General features: G+C 33.6%; 2 protein-coding genes and 1 non-coding gene across 3 annotated transcripts; 2 read left to right on the top strand and 1 right to left on the bottom strand.

Moving 5' to 3' along the window:
• Positions 2215-2913, bottom strand: LOC105161061 (protein NIM1-INTERACTING 2). The gene has a single exon (XM_011078632.2). The coding sequence runs from the start codon at positions 2819-2821 to the stop codon at positions 2483-2485; it is 339 nt and encodes a 112-aa protein (XP_011076934.1). The 5' UTR covers positions 2822-2913; the 3' UTR covers positions 2215-2482.
• On the top strand, positions 6103-6175 carry TRNAK-CUU. Its single transcript has one exon. It is a non-coding gene; the product is annotated as a tRNA-Lys (tRNA).
• Positions 7398-12623, top strand: LOC105161052 (alpha-xylosidase 1). Its single transcript, XM_011078620.2, has 3 exons — positions 7398-7864; positions 8006-8694; positions 10531-12623. The coding sequence occupies exons 1-3, from the start codon at positions 7470-7472 to the stop codon at positions 12408-12410; spliced, it is 2964 nt and encodes a 987-aa protein (XP_011076922.2). The 5' UTR covers positions 7398-7469; the 3' UTR covers positions 12411-12623.

The raw sequence follows: 14679 nt of genomic DNA, 5'->3' as shown, positions 1-14679 counted from the left end.
TTGAGAAATAACAATCAAAGTATTGGAGTAGTCACTCACTAGGCTAAAGCACACTTCTAACTATCTAAGATAGGTAGGAAGACGCTAGAAAAAACTTTGTGATACTCTACAGATTATAATACATAATTGTAGGATTAATTGATAAATTTTTATGAAATTTAGTTAATTAGTAAATAAATTATAGATTAAAATTAAAAAAAAATTTATTAAAACTTTAATGAATTAAATTGGAGTTCGTTATGATAATTGAGAGCAATTATATTAATTAAGAAATTAGGTAGGACGTAATGGTAATTACGAAAAAAAATTAAATAACATTAAAAAATATGTATAGTTCAAAAAAAAAAAAAAAAAGTAGGGTTGGCAGCACATGGGCCACCCACCGCCTCACTCTCCCCTCTTACATTTTACAACACCATAACAACCAGAAATTGATAGAAAACTTATAAAAATATTCGAAAATTGTATTTAATAAATATTAGAAAGTTGTATTTGAAATATTATACATATTGAATAGAAAAAATGAGATTTTTGAAATGATTTAATTTATAATCGTTGTAAGAGCGGAAGTTATAAAATATGAGAGGTTTGAGTAAATGATTTTTTATGAATTAATTGATAAATTATAAGTATTTTTATGAAGCTTGGAGTGTCTAATTACTAAGAAGAATTAGAACGAAGATTTATATTTCAATAGAAATGAAATATTAAAGAATTATTAGGAATTGTGTGAATAGTATTTAATATTCTATTTAAAAATTACAATATTCTTGATATATTAATTATATGCGTTATAATTCATCATAGGATACAAGGATAAAATGAAAGGATTGAACAATTATTTATTGGGTTAGATAAAATATTGTAAGATCGATGTAAGTAAATAATTAGTATTATCTATATATGTTCCCTTTATTTGTGGTATTACTTTTATATAAATTTATGATTCATGTCAAAGCTGATTTATCTAAAAATGTATAAGTGATGGATGATTTAATTTGAATGATGATATTGTGAACGTGAAATGAGAAAATGCATTGAAATACTCCATGGTTGTATGATATGTGGATGGATGCTGAAAATGAGAATATGTCTGTATATGGTTTTGCTAGTTGCTTACAGAAATAGTGATACGTGGAAATGAGGGAGTGCTGGAAATTAAATATAATTGTGATGTGAATACCTTTTGATGTGTTGAAAAGCCTGTACGGAAAAATAAAACAAAAAGAGCTATAATGCGATATGAGAAAAAAATTTAAATGAAAAGAGCTTTGATGCGATATGAAAAGAGCTGCGATGCGAAATGAGACTGATGAGCCGGTTGTCAAGGGGATTCACTTGAGTTTTATATAATTATGAGATTGAGTTGATGCGAAAGACACTATATCACCTTTTGGTAAACAGACTAGAAAAAGAGGAGTTTAATTGATTGTTTTATTGCGAGTTGGCTATGTGGTGCAATAAATTTGATTATATTGGGATTACATTGATTATATTCTATGCATGTTGACTACTTATCTTGTATGGGCTATAATTGATATACGTATACAGATAGGGTTGGTTATTTACTTACTGAGTTGCAGGCTCATTCCTTTACTGATATTTTTTTTCAGGAGTAGATCTTGAGGTGTCTGCGTGTCGAAGACTAGATCCAAATGCTTTATTCGGTCAGGTCTAGCCAGTATATAGTTTTCTCTTCATTGTTAGTTAAAATACAAATTACATTTTAGTTGTATAAAGAGGAATTAAAAGTGTGGGAATTACTTGTGATAAATTACTTTGTGGTGTTTGATATACGCGTATATATATAATATTGTGAGTTGATTGTATTTGTTGTGACGTTGAGATTACGTGTGCATATTGATTATGTGCATATTTAAAAATATAGATATATGAATTACCTTAAATATAATATTTAAGGAAGATATAATCGTAATAACGATTAAGAGTGCTACATACTTATTACAATCAAATTGGTTAGGTAATTGCAATGAAACACAACAAACCAAGAAAGAGAAGGATTTTAGCATACGACAATATTAGATGAAACTTCCTCGACATTTTATTTTCTATGTAGTTTCCTCCTGTGTTTCTTGTGGGTTTTCAACTTTTCATAACTTGGGTTTTGGCTCGGCAAGTGTGACGGTGTAAACTATGTCGACATGGTTTTTTGGGTATTTATAAATATGTTAATTTGAGAATTTTAGAGCGAAATATGATTATAATTTCAATTTTTGATGTAATAATTTAATTGTCGTGGTAACTTACAGTCGCATAGCAACTCTTACTACAAACCAAGCATTAACGTATATAATATCAAAATTAATTAGAAAGTCTGCAAAAGTATAATTTAGGCCCAGACCCATAAGATTGGATCACCCGTCAGAGGTCCATTAAGGCGACAAGAAACCCAATTCTAGTGTCCAGCTCAACCCGATTGCCTTTTGGGCTCTTTGAATTATCCTTAAACCCGATCACAACCTCAAATCGAATCCGAAGCCGGGTCAGAATTAAGATCCAAACCCCCATACTGATCGTCCTCCGAGCTCGCCGGCTCTTTCTTAACTCCGTCGAAATCTTCCCGTTCGAACGACGGTCTCCACAGAGGCTCCGTCATCAGGCCCCGGTCGGCACACCTGTGGCCGTTGCGCCTCTTGAAGTACTTGACAGCCACCTGAATTCTCTTGAGTATAGCGAAGAACTCGTCCACCTCTTCATCAGCCGGCACGGGCCTGTTCACACCGTCGTTTTCCTCCCGGGGCTTCCCTCTCTTGCCGGCTGCTTCACCGTCGTCTTGCCGTTTCCTCTTCTCCTTTTCCATTGAACACAACAAAGAAGTAAAGGGAGACAGAGAATATATAAAAATAAAATAAGATTTGAGTGTGTGAATATTTGGCGTTTAAGACATGAAAGACACTTGCATTAATTTAAAGGGATTTTTAGGAAAAAAGTCGGACGGGGATGACGTCATAGATTGATGCATTATTGCTGACGTCGTCTTCTCTTTTGGGGGGTGGAGTCGTGGAAAGAAATTGGTGGAATTAGTTTACGTTTGACTATGAATGTTAATGTAAAAGTAGAATGATATATATATATATATATATTATTAAAAATAAAATAATATTTTATACATTATTAAAATTTAAATTTCAGTAATTGCATTAAATTTGATTGACAAATCAAGGGTGAAATAATAAAAAGGAATGAAGATGAGAGAAGGGGTGAGCAGCAAAGATGCTGAGCATGTGGTGAGATTTTGTGTTGGGGAGGCGCAGCGTTTGACGGGAATTTGATGTGAATTTGCATATGTGTGGGAAAATATTAAGATGGGTGGAAACTGATTAAGGGCTCATCATTTATCTTATAACATCTAATCCTCCTCATCACTATTATTAACCTAAGATTGGAATTCCTCTCATTATATCATACTTACATTCAAATCAAAATTCATCATTCTACTAATTCTTATCTCCAATTTCACCACAACCAAAATTTCCAATTAGTAACTTAATATAAATAAAGCATCTACTCATATTTTTTACAAATTTGAAATCTTGCCACCACTTTATAAAATTGACTTGTTTCCTCTTTTAATAAAAACAAAGCATCAAATTTGATCTTCACCAAACCAACACCTATACATAGTGTTTGGATTAATTTTTTTTTGTTTTGTTTTATTTTGTGAAGATAGTGAGAGAAAAAAATAAAGATAAATAAGTATGTGTTTGAAATAATATATGTTTGGATTTGTTTTGGCAGTAATTTAAAATAAGTGTTGTATATTTGATGTTGTGTTTTGGGAGATAAAAAGTATTGTTCATTGTTAAATCATATATCTTTTATATATATATATATATGTATATATAGGTGTTGTATGTTTAATATTATGTTTTTTAGAGATAAAAATAATTGTTAATCGTAAAATTATTTCTTTTTTATATTATATTTATATATGTGTGTTTATATATATCATATATAGAAAGTTCAAAACTAAAAAATCACACATATAAGATATATAAAAAAAAAAATCAAATATTGAGTGTGTTTTGATCGATTTTAAAAATTTCCCAAAAAAGTTCTTCTTAGTTTTGGGACAGCTGTTCGTCACTAGTCGGCCAGGATTGGGCCAAGACCGCCTCACAAGCTCAATTGGCCTTTTCTCCCTAAGAGTAAAATGTCTCAAAATAAAGATACAAAGCCCCATGGGCAAACCTATGGCTATGGGGGCCAACATCCTATTACGAGTTTTTATAATTTTTCAGCGTTAAGGAAGAGAAGTAATTAACTAACCATAAAGCCCAAACTTTGTATTTATTTATTTATTTATACAATCATATTTCTAAAGCCAATAATAAACTATTACAATATTCGATACGTAGTATAATAATATTTTTAAATCAGTCAACGACTTCAGGTGAAATAAAGAAACAACATTCATGTACTATTATAAAAGTAGACTAATACGTAAATATATAAGATTGGAACTCACAACCTTTTTAGTTGTGAGACCTGAACATCATTATCCACCCATAAAGTCCGCACTAAATTGTCAATACTTTGAACAATTACAGAATGATTTACATGGAACTAAAATTTAAATTACCCTTACTTATGGTCTTTTAAATTTATAGTTATACATGGAACACACATTGAGTATGCTTGTCAATTAGGTAAAATAGAATATGAGTGGTGGATATACTAAGGCCGTATTTACCACACTTGACTAGGTTGGATATCCTTGTTAATCCAGTCCAACTAGAATATTTAATTATGCATTATAGATTAATAATTTTTGTATTTAATAAATTTAAAAGGAAGAGAAAATAATAAAATTGAAGTGATATTTAATAAGCTTTATGTCTTATCTATTGTCACAAATATAATTTTACATTTTAATCTCATTTGTATGTTATGATGGTAAACATTCAAAATGTATAATCAAATAATTTGTCCTAAAATAATAAATATATTATTAGTTAATTTCTTCTTCACATGTCACTATTTTAATCATAATTTTAATTTTTTTCGACGTATTTATTGTATTGGGGTTGTAAATATGATTTAATTGTGTTGGAAACGCGACAGCCGACATGGGATTCTCTTATTTTACGCGGGAAAGATAGTACCCCCCCTAGGCCCAGCCCTACTGCCATGCCACCTACAATCAATCATTGGTTGTTATTTTATTAATTACACTACAAAAAAAAAAAAAAAAATTGAACACTTAACAATAGCTAATTGTCATAGTTAAAAATAAAGTAGTCATTAACTATGGTTATACAATGCTTATTATTCGTGGTATTTGTGAGGGTAGCTAAAATATTAGCAAATATTTACCATAACTATTAACCATAACAAATAATTTTTCCTTGGTAGAAAATCTATATTTTTGCATCGATTTTATTTGATCGTGGTTAATAAAAATTATTTATCATGATTTTTAATCCATAATTACTAAAATTATATATAACCAATAATTTTTTTTTCCTAGTGTTAGTACATCCAGAATGGTTTATGTTTGAAATTCTATATTTCTGCCTTACCTTTAATTATTCATTTTAATAACTCAATGAAACAAAATATTGATATTATCATTTATAGTTTGATAATCCACAACTTGAATTAACGTCGGCATTCAATTCATTAAACTCTTTTCTCATTTAAGTTATATAAATCTATTATGAGTTCACACCTTTTAGTTTTCCATTTTGCATTTTAATTGTACTATAAATATTTTTCCTTATTTTATTACAAATACACTCTTGATTTCAACGTTCGTTAAACAACAAATTCATTCCATCAGCATCGGTTAGGTTTTTATTCAATTTTTGTAATAACTTACCAAAATGACTTTTTTGGATTATGAAATTATAATCTTATGTATCTTTTGAAGATTTTTTAAAAATATTTTTATGGACCAATATATCCTATGGATTATTCATTTTACCCACTTTCCAATTTCTTTTTACATTTTTTAAAGCATTTTTATTTTAGTTTTTCAAAAAATTTCAACAAGAGTAAAGTAGTAATGTTTACTTCATCATTTTGAGGGGTATTCGTGATTTATAACAATTATAATTTTACGGTATAAAAGTATCAAAAGCCCGTCTAGCTCAGTCGGTAGAGCGCAAGGCTCTTAACCTTGTGGTCGTGGGTTCGAGCCCCACGGTGGGCGTTTTTCAAATTTATCTTATTATATTGTTGAAAGAAAACGAAAGCTCATATTTTTTTTTCCTTGGTTTGTGAAGACTGTTTTTTAATTTGTAAAATTGAGGTAATGAAGTGTTGAATTTCCAATGTAGGGTGAGAGAGAGAGAGGGGGGAAGGAGTGGTGGTAATTGGGAAGAAGAAGTGTCCCAGAAATCGCAGACAAAATGCAAACTCCATAAATAAAAGCCTCCTCACAACTTTACCCCTTTCCAATACATAAAATTATGTGGATAGGAGAGCTTAGGACTTAGGAGAAATTATCCCTCATATTTTTCTCATCACTTTCTTCTTTTGAAAAACTTTTCATTTAAATTAATATTTGTTTCTTAGAAGGAATCATACTCTATCAGTTATAATATTTACATTTTATTTCTTATCTAACACCAATTACACACAATATCAATTATCACCTTTACAGTTTTATATTATATTCAACAATCTATATAGAAGGAAGAGAGGGAATGCTGAGGTTTAATTATGTTAGTGCAGACTTTATGGAGCAGTACTGCTGGTCATAAATGCAGTTGGATTGGGGGTAGATATGATATGTTATAATATCAATCTCTCACAATTTAATGAAACTATATATTGAGAAATGGGCTCTTGACAGTAGCAAATGTGGGGAAGGTTGAAAATGATTTTATATATGCAGCTTTCCTAACTACAAAAAGTTTAAATAACTCATATATTTTGCCACTAACCAATAAATTATGGTTGCTATCTTTATACTTCTGCTGGTGCACGTACTTAGATGTTGTCAGAGGCACAAATGCATGGAAGTGTTTATATACATTCTTGAAATTTCTGGAGATCTTGATAACCTTATCATGTATGAGATTGTGACCATATTTCCAGTGTTTCTGACGAACATTGTTTTGCTTTGGAAACCTTAAAAAAATTGATGTCAGCATGGAACTTGGGTAATTAAAGTGTAAAGACAAGTGACTTATTCTCGTTAAAAGTTAGGTTTTCCACTGTTAAAAACACATGTAATATAACAAATAGAGTGCACTGTATAGTGTATAATGCAAATCAAAGTGATTTTTTGTAATAAAAAAGGATCCTGTGCAAGCTGAAATTTACAAATATATCAACAGTGGCTGCAAGAATGAGTAATCAATAAACAGTGTGGGTTTGCAAGAGACAGCAAACCAAGCCATTCTGAAGAGAACTTACTGCTTGCTTGGTCATGGGGATGGAAACAAATATCACATAAAAGGGTCTGAAAATTTTGGGGCCCAAACAGACATCACAGTCACATGCAAATGGAAAGAGATGTCCTCATAGAATGCGAACCTCATACACATCACATGTATCCTATACCTTTCTGCCATTCTTGGCCATTATATACCCAATGCCCCTCCAGAAATAAACTAGCTCTAAAGCCATTCAACCTAGCAACCATGTTGTTTTGTTTCCCTTTTCCCCTGTCATTATCTTCTTCTCTTAGACTTTTGCTGGTATTCTTGGTTCTATGTGTATTTCAAGTTGATTTAGCTTCTGCTAGCACTAATCCTCCGAAGAAAATTGGTAAAGGCTACCGTTTGATCTCCATTGAAGAGGCTCCAAATGGTGGCCTTGTGGGCCAGCTGCAAGTGAAGGAGAAAAATAATATTTATGGCCCTGATATTCCCCTCTTGCAGCTCTATGTCAAGTAAGTTTCCCACTCAACGACACTGCAAGATCGTTTCTTGTTTTTTAACATTTGCATTGCTTGCACTGGCTGACAGGGTATTCTTGATAAAATATGATCTTTATACCACTTTCTTGGCTTTTTTTTTCACTTGTCTCTCAGGCACGAAACAGACAACCGTTTGAGGGTTCACATTACTGACGCTGAAAAGCAAAGATGGGAGGTTCCGTACGATCTTTTGCCGAGGGAAAGTCCCCCTTCACTAAAACAAACAATTGGTAGTTCAAGAAAGGGAGTGTACAAGCTCACAGCTGCAGAATATGCAGGAAATGAGCTGATTTTTGCATACGAATCAGACCCTTTTAGTTTTTCTGTAAAAAGAAAATCAAATGGCGAGACCCTTTTTGATACCAGCTCTGAGGATTCAGACCCTTACAGTGATTTGGTATTTAAAGACCAATACCTTGAGATTTCCACTAAACTGCCCAAAGATGCTTCTTTGTATGGTCTGGGAGAGAACACTCAGCCCCATGGGATTAAACTTTACCCCAACGATCCTTACACTTTGTACACCACTGATATATCAGCCATTAACCTTAATGCTGATCTGTATGGGTCACACCCTGTGTACATGGACTTGAGAAATGTCAAAGGGAAGCCCTCTGCCCACGCAGTCTTGCTGCTGAACAGCAATGGGATGGATGTTTTTTACAGAGGGAATTCTTTGACATATAAAGTGATTGGGGGTGTTTTTGACCTTTACTTCTTCTCTGGTCCTTCACCTTTGGCTGTTGTTGATCAGTATACTGCCTTCATAGGCCGTCCAGCTCCAATGCCATACTGGGCTTTTGGTAAGTTTTTAAAGACTTCATTCCATTTCAAGTTTGTCAGTTTTGTTCATTTCAATATGTTTTGGCATTAGAAATGTTTGTTGGTTGTTGAATTGTTTGAAGGGCTTTTGCTGTTTTTGTAGAAGATGGTAATTTTAGCTATGGCGCTTATAGGGGTCACCAACATAAATTTATTACTTTCTATTTATTGCCAAGATAGTGACTTGACTTGTGTTCCGGGCTCACCGACATTTTCCCTCTGCATTTAAACAACTTGTCATCCTAGCATAAGTTATAGTAAAACACAGTTAGCCTAGTGCAATAAGGACCTCGTTGAATTGGCTAAGAGTCTTCCCCTTGCAACAGTTAATTCGGGTTCATGAGAATCAGCACTGTTTGATCTAAAACCACCTAGAAGAGAACGATCGAACAATTTCATCAAGATTCTACACGAACTTTATGTTGCCGTAGCCAAAAAAACTTAGAAATTACATTTATTGACAGTATAAGGAGAAAAATATAAGAGGAAGAAGAAACAGAGCAATAGCCCTTGTACAATAGCGTGTGACAAGGATGGAATGGGTTCTGTAGTAATGGGGAGATAACATTGTTGCATCACATTTCTTTTCTAGTGATGAGCTTTTTCTTCTTTGTGGTAAGTCATACTTATACACGTCACCGTTACAGATACTCTTTTCTTGATAATTCCAAGATTTGTTTTCTGAATTTTATCATAGATGTGTAATGTCACGTACCTGAGGGTGGAATTTTGCGATACATCTCTGGTTCTGTTGTAGATAGAGCTAAAAAAATAGGTTGGTGCATAGGGTCAATACTGTTCTCTTTCTAACATTTCTTGCCCTTGCCTTGTACCTTAGCATCCCCAACATCAGTTATTCCTTGTAAAAGAATTTGTGGTAAATTTTGCAAGAAATTCTATTTTCTTCTGCACGAAATCATGTCGACAATGTCCAAGGCCCACATGGAAACATGTGTTGCAATCAATTTTAATGGCTCTTCTTTTCTCTCTTCAACGTCCCTTTCTACCTTATCATTACCAGAAAGTTCATCATTTATACTTAATCTTGGTAGAAACCAACTTCTGGAACACAAGAAAAGCTCTCTTGTCGGCACCCTCCTCATCTCACTTATCTACTGAGATATTGTTCTCCCCTCATGAGGTTGCATTTAGATCCAATTTCCATAATAGACAGTGCGGCACCATTTTTCAAGATCAATCTTTCTTCTGTGTTACTCAAGTCAATTGTCATCAGATTCAAAATGTAATGGAGATGTAGGGAGCAATAGGAGGGTGATATAGCATTTATAGTTGATGGTGACATGCAACATCACAGTCTTTATGAGGTCGTACGGTTTGGGTTCATATGGCAAACAGTCTGTAGGGTACAAAGCATGTAAATGTCAATGAATTGGTAAATGTTATTGAGAAGTTGGATGGCACATGGGGTGGAGGGTATATCATTCTTCCCCAGTTGAAAGAAGGCATGAAAAGCACAGTACGTATTATCTTGAGGTCCCAGTAATCAATTTAAGAGTTTTGCCCTTCTCCCTGCTTCAGTTTCTAAAAGAAATAATTTTTGTAGCGAAGTCTGTGCTGTTACATGAACCTCTAAGGGCCTCGATATATCGGTTGCTCATATTCATGGCATTGATGGAGGAAGGTGGGACAGATGCCCTGCTATGTATATAGGTTATAACTTATAAGTAGTAGCTAATTTTGCTGACTTTGATTAGGTGGAAACGCCTGTTGGTCCATCATAACTGGTTTGTCTTATTGATGATAATATTAGAGAAAAATACATAACAAATTTAATACTGTGTTTCATGGTGTTACAGGATTCCATCAATGCAGATGGGGTTACCATAATTTATCAGTAGTTGAAGACGTAGTTGAAAACTACAAGAAGGCCAAGATTCCACTGGATGTTATCTGGAACGATGATGATCACATGGATGGGCACAAGGACTTCACCCTTAACCCCACCAATTACCCCCGTCCAAAGCTCTTGGCATTCTTGGAGAAAATTCATGCTCGGGGCATGAAATACATCGTCATAATTGACCCTGGAATTGGTGTTAACAAGAGCTATGGTGTTTACCAAAGAGGCCTAGCGAATGATGTTTTCATAAAGTATGAAGGCAAGCCCTTCCTGGCCCAAGTCTGGCCAGGAGCTGTTAACTTCCCTGACTTTCTTAATCCGAAAACCGTTGAGTGGTGGGGTGATGAAATACGGCGGTTCCACAAGCTTGTACCTGTTGATGGTCTTTGGATAGACATGAATGAAGCGTCCAACTTCTGCAACGGATTGTGCACACTTCCGGAGGGCAGGATTTGCCCTAATGGAACTGGACCGGGCTGGATTTGCTGCCTCGACTGCAAGAACATAACGAAAACAAGATGGGATGATCCACCCTACAAGATAAATGCTTCTGGAATACAAGTTCCAATAGGTTACAAAACCATAGCAACCAGTGCATACCACTATAATGGAGTATTGGAGTATGATGCACACAGTCTTTATGGTTTTTCACAATCCGTTGCAACTCACAAGGCGCTTCAGGGGCTGGAGGGCAAGCGCCCCTTTATACTATCACGTTCCACTTATGTTGGTTCAGGCCGATACGCTGCACACTGGACAGGGGATAACAAGGGAACATGGAAAGATTTGAAATATTCAATCTCTACAATGCTGAATTTTGGAATATTTGGAGTTCCGATGGTTGGTTCAGATATATGCGGATTCTATCCAGCTCCCACCGAAGAACTTTGCAACAGATGGATTGAACTTGGTGCTTTCTACCCATTTTCCAGGGATCATGCAAACTTCTATTCTCCAAGGCAGGAGCTTTACCAGTGGAAATCAGTGGCTGTGTCTGCTAGAAACGCTCTAGGAATGAGGTACAAGCTTTTACCGTATCTTTACACTCTGAACTACGAGGCACATACTACTGGAGCACCAATTGCTCGTCCCCTGTTCTTTACATTCACGAATGAGACTAAATTGTATGGACTGAGCACTCAATTCCTGCTTGGGAGCAGTCTTATGGTGTCTCCCGTGTTGACTAAGGGTAAAACTGAGGTCAAAGTTCTCTTCCCTCCTGGTAGCTGGTACAATTTGTTTGACATGACAAAGGTGATTGTCTCAAAGGAATCACATTACCTCACATGCGATGCGCCTTTACACGTTATCAACGTGCATTTGTATCAGAACGCGATTATACCCATGCAGCAGGGTGGATTGATCTCTAAAGAAGCAAGAAAGACGCCCTTTACTCTAATAGTCTCCTTCCCACTCGGTGCAACTACAGGAGAAGCTAAGGGGAATCTCTTCCTAGACAACGATGAACTTCCTGAGTTGAAACTTGGCAGCGGCTACGCAACATACATTGATTTCTACGCAACAGTTAGTCAGGGGACGGTGAAGATTTGGTCTGATGTTCAAGAGAGTAAGTTCGCGTTAGAGAAGGGATTGATCGTCGAGAAGGTAACCGTACTTGGATTAAAAGGTATCGGAAGTGCATTTGAGATTGAAGTAGACGGAAATGCAGTTGCAGAGACTTCCAAGGTTGAAATCAGCTCAACAGAACACAAATATCCGGAGAAACTGGAAGAGGGTGGGGATAAGATGAAGAATGTAATGGTGGAGGTTAAAGGCCTGGAGTTGCCGGTGGGAAAGAAGTTTACCATGTCCTGGAAAATGGGAATCAAGCCCTGAATTCATTGGCATGTTGGTTAAAAAATGTCCCTGTTTTTTCCTGTTGTAATAGTGTTTATGTTGGCAATTTGAGTTGAAGAATCACGAGTTTAAACGTGAATCAAGGTTGTGAATGGTGAGGAGATGGCGTAAAAACTGTGTTCATCCCTTTCCATTCAAGTCACTTTCTTTTGTTATTGAATATTCTACCAAAATGTTTCAGAAATTAAATTTGGCTTCTTGAAATTGTTTGAACCCAAACCTCAGCCTAACAAATGTTGATCAAAGTCATATAATCAACTGATCATCAAAAGTAGACTACATTCGATTTACACATCTCAAGTGAAGTCCAATGTTGATATTTTATGTACAAAGTTTGTAAATGTGGATAGGAAACAGAGAGTTATATGCGCCTGGAGATATGGGGCCCACTCACGCATCACCAATGAATCTTATTTCTCCCCATTACTTAACCCCTCTTCATTTTTCTGTCTACCAGTTTGTTTTCCACGCTCAGTATAATAAATAATTTTTTATACTATAAATAAAAGAGATAATTGTATTTTTATCCTTTGAAATTTAGTGTAATCACACGTATATTTCCTGGTTATTTGAGAAATTACATTTAGCACTCATGAGGTTTGCTTCCGTCTAATAAATAAGTTCCTTTATTTGTCGAAATTCATCATATTTGTTAATTCTAATAAAAAAATTGAATAAAAGTTGATGATTTACCTTCGATTGATTTATTACTGGCTTATTGCGGGTCAAATATTTTTTTTATTTAACTGCCCTTCTAACGGTGAAGATATACCTCCTCACATTCATTAACGCGTGAAGATGTATGAAGGTAATTTCATTATAAAAATATTTATTTGACCTGCAATAAATTAGTAATAAGTCTATTGGAGGTACATATAATTTTCTTTTCTATTTTTTTGTTAGCATCAACAAATTCGGTGCATTTTCACTAATTGAGGGATTTATTTGTAAAACAGAAGCAAATCTTATGGGTGCTAGATGTAGTTTTTCAAACCATAAATGGTCTACGTGTAAATACAACTAACTTTAGAGGAGGAACGAGTAATCTCCCTAAATAAAATTAAAATATATTAATCAAAATGTTATATTTAAAAAAAAAACAAAATCAACTTAAAGTATTATTGACACAACAAACAAAATAGAACAAATTATAGTTATTTGCTGAAATTTGGCTTAATTACAAGTATTCCATTATTATTTAAAAAATTATAAATATTTCCTTCAAATGGGAAATAACCATACAGTTCTTAGATTGTAAAATGAAAATTATTATCTTACCCTTTTTATATTTTTTTAAAGAAAATATTTACAAACATATATAAAAAAAATCTGGAAGTTAGTAAAGTAAATAATTTATTGAGAATATTAGTTCATAAATATTTTGTAAAATATTAAAAAATATATATAGAATTATAATTCATAATCCAAAATAACATTGAATTCACTAAGAAATTGGATGCAAATCATATCCAACCTAATATAAGAAGTTATTTATAAATTTTCAAAACAACAAGAAAGTATTTATAACTATGTTAAATTTTAAAAAAATGATTATAATTTATCGAAAATATTAATGTAGCAGTGTCACATATCACTGTTTATAAGTGAAAAAATGTATTTTCTTCTTATTTTAATATGGACACTCTAATAAATCACTTCATGACTTTCCTATAGAAACCTTTTTTCTTAATATATATATAAAAATATAATATGTATTTTGGGCATCCAATGCTTTTCACTATTTTGTGGAATCATGATCGCTGCTATTTTATTATATATTTAAAGATTAAAGAGTGAGTGTGTATATTAATAATTTATAGATTACAATGAAGCAACAAACAAAAAATCAGTAACATATATGATATTATATATGTGGTTAGGGTTAGAGTGTATTTGATGATTGCAAATTATTAGCACTGTCTTTACCCATCTGATCTAAAACCTACGACTTGTTTTTCACAATCAACATACATTAACAAAATGTTCCATCACATCTTCCTAATCGTATCATCACCTCAATAATTAAATATTTATAATAAAATTTTAATTTATGAAAATATTCAAGCTACCAATTCTCGATAGCTGTGGTTAATGATTAATTAAAAAAAAATGGTTTGAGGGATTGGACCCGAATCTCCAAAGTTAGGGATAAAAGATCTGAGAGTGAGTGAGGTGATTGATGGAATAAGGCGGGTCATTGATTGACTGAGGTAGAGAAACCGGATCACAAAATCCGAATCGGGCCAAG

The sequence above is a fragment of the Sesamum indicum genome, linkage group LG1 (assembly GCF_000512975.1).
Source record: "Sesamum indicum cultivar Zhongzhi No. 13 linkage group LG1, S_indicum_v1.0, whole genome shotgun sequence".
NCBI lineage: Eukaryota > Viridiplantae > Streptophyta > Magnoliopsida > Lamiales > Pedaliaceae > Sesamum > Sesamum indicum.
This window is presented reverse-complemented; position numbering and strand designations above follow the sequence as displayed.